This window comes from Solanum tuberosum, unplaced genomic scaffold (genome assembly GCF_000226075.1).
Source record: "Solanum tuberosum cultivar DM 1-3 516 R44 unplaced genomic scaffold, SolTub_3.0 scf00354, whole genome shotgun sequence".
NCBI lineage: Eukaryota > Viridiplantae > Streptophyta > Magnoliopsida > Solanales > Solanaceae > Solanum > Solanum tuberosum.
The window spans coordinates 155245-165532 of NW_006239278.1; the positions used below are offsets into that span (position 1 = coordinate 155245).

Consider the following 10288-nt stretch of genomic DNA (forward strand, 5'->3'; position numbering starts at 1 on the left):
TATTGTCTTTTTTATGGTCATTGATTTCTCAAATCGTCACTTAAATTTATTAGATCTCTCAGAAGATAATAACCTATATAGTCGTTCATTCAATTATGAACATGCAAATGGTAATAATATGTATTTTCAAGAATATGATCGATACTTGCCTAAAAAATCAATTCTCCCGATCATAGGTAACAACCATTTAATCATTCATTCTTATTATTATTGTTATGTTATATTATTAATGGTGCTAGTTATCATGAATCAACAAGGAAAACTAGGATCTTGAGTTTTTACAGTTGGATGGTCGAAAAGCACCGGACCTCCACCTCCACCTCCACCTCCACCTCCAATCGTATCGTTGGTTGGATCATAAGCGGTTGTTGAGTATTCCGGCTCTCCGGTGGTGGTGTAGCCATGTGCTCCACCATGTCTAAGAAAGAGTAAAAAAAATCAAAACCTACATTTAAGTAGTTCATATATATAGTTCCAAGTTGAGACTATATTATTAATTCAATATTAATAGCCTTATATCATTTTATGTGAACCTATTTGGCTAGACATGTAGTTATTACAAAAGAAAAAAAACAAACCTTTTGAAACCTTTATATTTGGACATATCATAAGATTTGTGTAACTCTGAGTCTCTTAAATTTATAATCTTAAACATATAGATTATTCTTTTTATAAGAACTAAAAAAAAACACAAATTAAACGGTAGAAGTACCCTATCAAAGCGTTATATATACCTATAGAATAAAAATTTATATAATCAGATCATTCGTAAATTTATTGTTACGGATAATATATATAACTTAAATTTGTAATTTTTGTTTTGTATGTGTGTTTATGCATATATATATATATATACCTAGCATTTGCATTTTGGTCCTTGGCCTCTTTCTTGTTCAATTCAGCAGCTGTTTTCTTGTCTCTGTCCTTCGTTCTCATTCTCTCCACCTGTCAAAAATATGTTTAATACAAATTCGAGCTTGTTATTAATGATAAATTCAGTCATTGATACTTGTATCAGAATCATAAAGTTTGAATACTTCACGAATAATTAAAACGTATAAATTTTTCTAAAATAAATATTATTTATAAATAAACAATATTTTATTATAAAAGTCAACGTAACTTATATTATAAGCATATACTAATTAAGTAGATAGACACATTAACTTGTAGTCAATTGATAGGCTATAGCCTAGCTAAATCATACACTTTAATTTTGAGTATGAATATTATTTACACTTCAACTTAGTTGAAGTGCATCAATTAAACACTCCAATTTATAAAATATCAACCAGACAACTTTCGAATATGTTAAAGTGTTTAGTTATTAGTTGAGTTCAAAACAATGTATCTAACGTGTACTCTTGATGTTGAAGTATTTATTTGCAATTGACACTATTATAGAAAAATTTGACGGTATATATACCTTTTCTTCAACAATAGCTTTGGTCTTCTCCATACCAGACTTTGCTGAGGTAGCTGCATTAGCTGCTTTCTCCTTAGCTCTCTGCATATTATTTTTTTCCTACTATGATAAGCTTGTTTTAATTTGTTCTCTATTTATTTGCAAGATGGGTTTTTTATTGGGATTGAAGTGGAAAGAGATTATTCAGAATTTAAATATTATAGATTGAAACATAAAGTAACGAATTTATATTTATTATTGTCATTCTTTTGATATTTTTTTTAAGTTAATTTATATTTTAAATTAAAAATATTAAATCCAGATAAATTCATTGAAACAAGAAGTGTTGCCGCAAGTCGATAAGTGTAACGTTACGTGGTAAATGAGCAAGTTAGGATTGTTGACGGCTTGACACGTTTCAATAGTTAGTCACCCCATGTGTAGTTCGTTTATGAAGTTGGTCCCAAAAATATTTGTCCTATTGATCTCTAACTTATTTTTATTTTTCATCCGATGTTCGAAGACTGTATTAGAGTTTCAACTAAAATTGGATTGTGCACTATAAGTTTTATTTGAAAGTGGTACTCCCAATATGTTTTTTCTATACTCGGGGCTCAAATTCAAGATCGCTAATTAAGGATGAAGTAGTTTCATTACTACATCACAATATATTAGTAATTTCGATGAAAATTGAATGGGTTGAAATATAGCTTGTTAATTAATATAAAATTTTTTTGGTTTTTCATCACCGGAGCTTACATTGGAGCTCCGACTAAATTCGAATCTCGCATTGCAAGACCCATTCAGAGGTGGCACTCCCAACATGATTTTCTCCATACTCAAGATTCAAATTCGAAACCTCTAATTAATGATTCATTTATTTGGCACTCCTCTGTGTGCTTACTAAAAGTTCCAAATTTTTAACATAATGAACCAAATAAATCACAAGTATCAAATAATTCAAGAATTATAATCCCTACATAATTTTGTGCCGCAAAATCAAGTGAACCCTCAAGAAAATTGAGATCTCTAGTCATCTTACAACTTGAATAGAAGAAAATGATCTTTTCAAATTTCTGTAAAAACGAAAGATTCTTTATGAAAAGACCATAAAACTAAAAAAAAATTGTAAGTGCCCTACGATATCATTTCTCCCCGATCCCTTGGGGGCATTACTGTGTTGGGATGGTCAACTGGAGTAGGCCCAAGAATGGATATTTGTTGACATCTCAATAGTAACTAACTCCTGATAGAAACCTAGTTGGAATCGATTATATGAATCCTCTTACATCTACGAAGAGGATCTTCGTAGTTAGACTATCTCTATGTTGCTAGTCAACTGTCTATAATCCTCCTCCTCTATTCAGGCTTGGGACCGAGTTTGCTGGAGACATATTGAAGTCATAAGGAGTTAACCTTGTTGAGTGTTGACCTCTCACATAATGAGGTTTCAGCACTGTCGATTCATTGTAGTCTGATAACGAGTTATCCAAGCACGGATGGATAACTCGTTATCAGATAACTTGCTCCTCAAAATTCAGCGAAAACATGAGATCAGGGACATACCCTGAATCTAACAATTGGGCTGTCAATCCAGTCAAAACTTGCTGCAGATAACTTTCTTGAAGGGACATGATATTACATGCCGAGAATGTATACATTTTGTTCTGTAATTCAATCCAACTATGTCCAGTTTCCTTCTTTAACGCCTTCGCCTTTATCAGTTTCCTAATCTTGGCTGTTTCATCCCACATCTGTAACTCCGCGTAAATGTTAGATAATACAATGTAGGCTGAAGTATCATCAGGATCGATATCTAGAATCTTTTCAGCAGCATATTTCCCCAAGACAAAGTCTCTATTAGCTTTGCAACCAGACAAGAGACAACGCCACACTACCTTATCCGGTTCCCCTGAAAAGCTCTTTATGAAACGATAAGCTTCTTTTGTTTTTCCTTTGCGTGCGAATAGACTGACTACACAAGCCAAGTGATCTGTCCTTGGAATGATTTCGTGCACCTTAGTCATGCTAGTAAAATGGTGAAGTCCTTCGTCTAAAAGTCCAACGTGTCCACAGGCAGATAATACTCCAAGAAATGTAATGTCGTTAGGCTTAACCTCACTGCTCTGCATCATACCATAAATTTCCAAAGCTTCTTTCCCAAACCCATGCTGGGCGTATCCTACAACCATGGTGTTCCAAGATATCAAGTTTTTCGCGGGAAGGATGTCAAAAACTCTACGTGCATAACCAAGTCGTCCACATTTAGCATACATATCAATGAGGGCGCTGTCAACAACCACATTGGAATCAAATCTAGACTTCAGTACACGGCAATGGGTTTGCTTGCCCCATTCAATAGCTGGTAAATCTCCACAAATGCTCAAAATGCTTGAGTATGTGTATAGACTTGGTTCAAAACCCTCAAGCAACATTTCCCTGAGAAATCTCAAAGCTTCTTCATACCGACCTGAGCTCACACATCCAGCAATTAGCGTATTCCAGCTAACAACATCATGTTCTTTCATTTCTTGAAAGAGCTTTAATGATTTCTCAAACAATTCACTTTTGGAGTAAAAATCCAACAAAGCATTGCATACGAAACTAAATGAGTCGAATCCCTGTTTTACAATCCGGGAATGAATCTGTTTCCCAACTCTAAGTTCTTTTATATCAGCAAAAGCTCCAATAACTGATGAAAATGTTCTCTCGCTTGGTTTCAACCCCGAGGAAAGCAACTTGCAGAAAAGTTCAATGGCCTCTCTTCCACTCCCTAACTGCACACAACCTCCAATAATCGCAGTCCAAGCATGCAACTCCGGTTCATCTGCCTCATCAAAAGCTTGACGTGCCAATTCCAATCGACCACATTTAGCGTAAAAATTAATCAAACCAGTCACCACAAACTGATCCATCCCCAAACTAGACTTAACAATCAAACCATGAATTTGCATTCCAAGTTGCAAACTTTTTATCGCAGCACAAGCGCCCAAAACACTCCCACAGAAAAACTCATTCAATATCACCCCTCCCCTCAACGCCAACACGAACATGTTCAATCCTTCTTGATACTCCCTACAATGAAAAAAACAAGAAATCAAAGAAGCCCAAGTAACAGAATTAGGTTCCAAAATTCCATCAAAAACAATCCTAGCTGATTTCAACAACCCACATTTCCCATAAAAGTTAACCAAACAATTACTCACAAAACTATTTAAACTTTCCTCAGTTTTCAACATCCTCCCATGTAACTCCTTCCCTGTTCTTTCAGCACCTAAACTACTACAAGCTGAAAAAGCAGCTACATAAGTATAACCATTTGGACCAAACCCATATTCAAGATTCATTGATCTAAAGCAACCCAAAGCCTTTTCAGACATACCCAATTGAGAATATGTGGAAATCAATGTTGTCCAAGAAATGATGTTTCGTTCAGGCATTCTGTCGAACAGTTGTTGGGCATCATCAAGTTGATTGAGTTTTAAGTACATTGTGAGCAAGTGATTGTTTGTGAAAATGTCTGCATTTTGGGACCCAAGTTTGAGTAGCTGAGCATGGAGTGACTTGCCATTGAAGAGGGACTTTGAGCTTGTGCAGCCACGAAGGAGTTGAATGAAGGACATGAAAGAACAGAGTAATAGTAGCTAAAGTGAAATCAAAAATAAGATTTTGATAAATAAATTTTTAGGCTAAGATAATTTCTTCAAAATTTGAGACTATATGATATAATTTTGTCAAATGGTGTTAGAATGATCAATATTGATTTTGTAAGTTATATATAATTACTTTTTTTAGTATTATGTTTTATTTTACAAGATAATACAGAAAAAAATACCTTTTAACTTGGTTTCAATGGACACGTCTTTCAACTTTGCGTGTGTACAAATAAACATTTAAGTTTATATAAAATTGAACAAATAAACAGACTCCTCCTACGTGACGTCATACATGATAATTTTACTTTTTACTTAACGTCTTACGTGTATTATGTCTAATAAGACGTGTGTCTAGTTATTCAATTTTATACGAGTTTAAGTGTTTCCTTGTGGACATTCAAAGTTGTAGGGCATAAGTATCAATTGAAATCAAGCTAATTAAAGAACATACTGATGTATTATATCTTATTTTTTACTATAATATATTTGAAATGTAAATTTATAAGTGGTTAAGAGATCTTAATTGTCCCTCAAAATGTAATAATTTGTTAATTCACGTACTATACTTTGGACTTAGACACAAATTTTCAATATCAATGCATACGTCTGAAGTTGTTCCTAAGAGGACCAAAATCTTGGGAAAAAAAATTAGAAAGCAAACACAAGCTAAATGGCGGTCCTAAGAACATGCGAATATGATAATTATTTGGCCCAAGCTTATAATCAAAATTAGCCCATATTTTCATATCTTACCACATTTAGCTCATATTGTACATATTTAATTTGAAATATTTAGGGGAAACGAAATTAATTTGTTTATTTGTGATTATGATAGCTGAAAGTATTTAAGTAGTAAGTTCACTCCAAGATGAGTGCTCTCTTATTTCGTTTTTTTTCCTTTCATTTTTTTTATTCTTAGAAACTGACGGAGAGTGATATCCATGTTTATTATCATGTATTTAAACATTGTTGAATGAATTAAAGTAAAAAATTTCACTAAATATGTTGTTGAATTAAAGTGAAAGAGTTTAAAAACTGACGGAGAGTGATATTCATGTTTATTATCATGTATTTAAATATTGTTGAATAATTAAAGTGAAAAGTTTCACTAAATATATTGTTACTGTTGAATTAAAGTAAAAGAGTTTAAAATATCGTTGTTGGCATATTTAAAAGTGAATACTCACAAATAAATTTTGTGACGTATTGAATCTTTTGACAAATTGATGATTGACTTTCATTGGGATGTTATTTTGATATTGTGGTTCAAATTTAAAGTCATTGAAAGAAGATTTGAGCTATTTACCAATGTTTTTGTCCTATTTTTGTTGATCGAAGAAGTTTATTGGATAAAACTCAATTTTTGTATAATTTTATCCCCCCTACCCCCCAATTTTGAGGATAGTTATTATGCTGTCAGATCCTCGTAGTCTTGTATTTAGAAGTGAATTCAAAATTTGAAATTAATAAAATATATATAATAATTTTAAAACATTAATGAAGAATAGTAGTTTCTATGTTATGGTTGAGCACTCTTAAAATAGTATAAGATGATGCAATTTGCAACATATACTTAATTTGATCTACTTGGTACTTTTTCTTCTTTACAAGTATAAAATATATGCAACTTGTAAGCATAATTTTTCCTTGAATTTTTATTTTTATTTAATAAATCCAAATTTCACAAAACACCAAGGTATTATTTGGTTCATGGATTAAATTATTTCAAAATTATATCCTGAAACTAATTTATCTCATTTGGGAGGTGCGATAAAACAATTCCAAGTTGTATGGAATATTAAAGATTAAATTTATACTATATTTCGTTAACGATATAAATTTAATTCAAATTTAATATTTAGATATTCACCTTATCCCGCGTACTAAACGGCCCGCTAACAAAAGAAAGAGCAAAGTCAAACTCTTACTTACAAAGTAAGAATGCTATCACATTGAGTTGGTACACATATTGGGTAGCAACTAATCAAGTGGAACTTGTTTTTTCATGAACACCAGATTTAAGACCAGAAAATTTTACCATTTCAATTTTATTAATTTTACAGAACATGAAGTTTATGCACAATACTAGTAATAACTCCATCTCAGTTTACGTGGCGGTGTTTGACTAGACATATAATTTAAGAAAGAAAGAATTTTGAAACTAGTGATCTACTTAAAATGACATGATGAGATTTTTGTGTGTTTAAAAGGATATGACAAGTTTTAACGAGGCGCAAGAGGTTCATCTGAACCATTCATTAAAAAATTATATGGTATATAATAAAAAGTCAAAATTATTTTATATGTATATAGTAAATGTTAAATATCGTCATTGGCTTCTTCATGTACTTATTTCATTAAAATGCATTCCGTCGGTGATTAAGGATAAAATGAAAGATTTGACGTTTAATTAATTTCAATTATTAAAAGATGTCATTCTCAGGGTCGACTCATGTTTTTATAGAGAGTTCAAAATATGAAGAAGTAAACACACGAAGAAGCTGAAGATAGGCTTCAACATCTACTATATATATGAAAAATATAATTTTAACTATGTGTAAATAGTATACTTTTCTGCCGAAGATGTTCATGCTCTACCTGACTTCGCCCTTCGTCATTCTTTTTGGAATTGACTAATACGCAATAGTGCTAACATAAAATGGAACAGTAGTAGTAGAAATTAAGGTAACAAATATTGTCAACCTTTATACTCATGGAAGACATAGTAAGGTAGTAGCTGTGGAATTCATCAAAGGTCAGATGATTAGTTCAAGAATACTTCAACATTAGTGTAGTTGGTAATATACATGCAATCATGTTTTGTTTTTGTAACTAATTAATTAATGGCTCCTTCAATTAATTTCTCAAACTATAAATACTCCAAAATGTTCATAAGTTATATCCATCACTTGAGGAAAAGCATAGTGTCTTTTGAGTCTCAAAAAATTAAAAATGGATTCCAAAGGCATCAATCTTTCAGCTCTTGCACTTTTTGTTTGCCTCATTTTATCATTTTCATCCTCCATTCTTGCCTATCGAACCCCATATTGGCCATCGATTAAAGTAGGTTACTATAGATATACTTGCCCCTATGCCGAACACATTGTTCAAAATGTTGTAAACAGAGCTGTCTCTCTTAATCCAGGCATTGCTGCTGGCCTTATCAGATTACATTTCCACGATTGCTTTGTCAGGGTACGTACTAATAATTTAATGCTAATATTTTTATTTTGTTAAAATGATTATTAGATTATCTTATAACGGTTAACGTGTCCTGTACTTTAATTAGGGGTGTGATGCATCTGTGTTATTGGATGGACCGAACTCCGAGAAGGAAGGTATTCCCAACAAGAACAGTTTAAGAGGCTTTGAGGTAATTGATGCTGCAAAAGCTGCACTTGAAGCTGCATGCCCTGGAGTCGTTTCGTGCGCAGATATAGTTGCATTTGCTGCTCGGGACAGTTCTTACAAAGTTGGGAGAATATACTATGATGTCCAAGCTGGACGTCGTGATGGTCGTGTTTCTATTGACTCTGAAACATTGACTAATCTTCCTTCTCCTTTCGTCAATGCCACGGAACTCATCAAGAATTTTGCAAGGAAAGGTATGTCGGTTGATGAAATGGTGACTCTCTCTGGCGCGCATTCCATTGGTATTGCACATTGCGGTGTTTTTGCTAGCCGTTTGTACCCTCAAAACAATCAACAAAATCTTCCAATTGATCCTGAATACGCGGACTTCTTGAAGTCCATTTGTCCACCAGAAGCACTTACAAATGGGACGGGAGCTGCTAATCCCGCGAACCTTGATGCCCTGACACCAAACAGATTGGATAACAGATATTACTTGGCTTTAAAGAGTCAAAAGGGACTTATGATTTCTGATCAGGCATTGTTGGCAAACCCGACAACAGCTAAATTGGTGAACTATAATGCTAGATTTGGTTCAATTTGGTCAAGGAAGTTTGAATCTGCAATGATTCACATGGGAACTTTGGATGTCCTCACAGGTCGAAACGGGGAGATCAGAAGGAACTGTCATTTCGTGAACTAACATCTCTATCATTACCTCATTATTTCAATTTCTCCATCCTATTCAAGGTGCAAGGATGGTTCAATGCGTGTCCAATTGTTATTAATTTTTTCTTTTCATTGTTTGTTCAATTTAATTGTATTTCATTTTCCCCCAATGTTTGTCCAATTGATTGGAATTTTTTTCCTTATGTTTGTATAAGTGATTTACTTGATGGCCTCTTTTTCTTCTATTATCGAATCTGATATGGAGCCGCATGTGTAACAATTGATATTCTATTGTTATTAAAATGACACCAGATGACAAATGGTGGACGACTAAACTCATCATTCAGACTCCGCCTATTATTATTTACTGGAACCTCTGAAAGAATATATGTAATGTCAAGTATGGGAACAAGAGATCTTCTATGGCCAAAATTACTACTTAGTTCTCACATTGGAAGTAATCAAGCAAAAAGGGTCTTTTGTCTCTCTCAAGAAGACCACAAGCTTTCAAGAACTGCAAGGGACCTGATAGAGTTATCAAGTGCGTCTTTACTTGTTGATTGTGAGTTTGTGTCTTGCGTGTTTCATCTTGTTTGTGATTGAAGTCTATATTAACTAGACTTAGTTGATATAGTACGTAATAGAGCTATTGCTTTGGCTCAATCCTGTAATAGAGTTGTTACAGGTTGTAGGATTAGGAGTTTAATCCTTATGTGATTATTGGAATTTGTTATCATTTGTTGCTTAAAGATAGTGAAGAACAGTTAGAAATCTTGTGGAGCAGATCATGATTTTCCTCCCTTGAGCAAAGAGGTTTCCACATAAAAATCCTTCATGTTTTTATTTTGTATTAGTTTTCGTGCACACGCATTGCGCGTGTTTCCCATATTAATGATATTTTAAAAATTACATACATATTTAGTTTTGAAAATAAATGTAGCAAAAATTTGCAATTAAGATTATTTTTGAAGAATTAGCATAGATAATTGTTTATCCAATTGATTAAACTATAAAAAAAAAAACGGTGAGTATATAATATATTATTTATGTATACTTCATTTGTAATGTGTACGATCATGTGCAATCAATATATTATATATATATGCCGGCTAGAAAAAGTAATAGTAAATCTACCCGACTATTTAAGAGAAGATACCTATATTTTGTGGTAGCTAAAATAGTTTTTATTCAATGATATCATATCAAA

General features: G+C 32.9%; 3 protein-coding genes across 3 annotated transcripts; 1 reads left to right on the top strand and 2 right to left on the bottom strand.

Annotated features, from left to right (window-relative positions):
• Nucleotides 1-249: 249 nt before the first annotated feature.
• Nucleotides 250-1513, bottom strand: LOC107063416 (protein LE25-like). Its single transcript, XM_015315275.1, has 3 exons — nucleotides 1427-1513; nucleotides 857-945; nucleotides 250-418 (listed from the first exon to the last, which is right to left on the bottom strand). The coding sequence occupies exons 1-3, from the start codon at nucleotides 1511-1513 to the stop codon at nucleotides 250-252; spliced, it is 345 nt and encodes a 114-aa protein (XP_015170761.1).
• An 890-nt stretch (nucleotides 1514-2403) lies between these two features.
• On the bottom strand, nucleotides 2404-5111 carry LOC102586769 (pentatricopeptide repeat-containing protein At3g53360, mitochondrial-like). Its single transcript, XM_015315295.1, has 2 exons — nucleotides 4788-5111; nucleotides 2404-4480 (listed from the first exon to the last, which is right to left on the bottom strand). The coding sequence occupies exon 2, from the start codon at nucleotides 4456-4458 to the stop codon at nucleotides 2920-2922; it is 1539 nt and encodes a 512-aa protein (XP_015170781.1). The 5' UTR covers nucleotides 4459-4480; nucleotides 4788-5111; the 3' UTR covers nucleotides 2404-2919.
• A 2874-nt stretch (nucleotides 5112-7985) lies between these two features.
• Nucleotides 7986-9306, top strand: LOC102597489 (peroxidase 5-like). The gene is made up of 2 exons (XM_015315278.1): nucleotides 7986-8256; nucleotides 8351-9306. Exons 1-2 carry the CDS (start codon nucleotides 8014-8016, stop codon nucleotides 9113-9115), a joined length of 1008 nt encoding a protein of 335 aa, XP_015170764.1. The 5' UTR covers nucleotides 7986-8013; the 3' UTR covers nucleotides 9116-9306.
• Nucleotides 9307-10288: the final 982 nt, after the last annotated feature.

Coding starts and splice junctions, on each gene's coding strand:
- LOC107063416 (XM_015315275.1), bottom strand. CDS start 1,513: ATGCAGAGAGCTAAGGAGAAAGCAGCTAATGCAGCTACCTCAGCAAAG. Junction 946..1,426: donor AAGCTATTGTTGAAGAAAAG/GTATATATACCG, acceptor TATTTTTGACAG/GTGGAGAGAATGAGAACGAA. Junction 419..856: donor GACCAAAATGCAAATGCTAG/GTATATATATAT, acceptor ACTCTTTCTTAG/ACATGGTGGAGCACATGGCT.
- LOC102586769 (XM_015315295.1), bottom strand. CDS start 4,458: ATGTTCGTGTTGGCGTTGAGGGGAGGGGTGATATTGAATGAGTTTTTC.
- LOC102597489 (XM_015315278.1), top strand. CDS start 8,014: ATGGATTCCAAAGGCATCAATCTTTCAGCTCTTGCACTTTTTGTTTGC. Junction 8,257..8,350: donor TCCACGATTGCTTTGTCAGG/GTACGTACTAAT, acceptor TACTTTAATTAG/GGGTGTGATGCATCTGTGTT.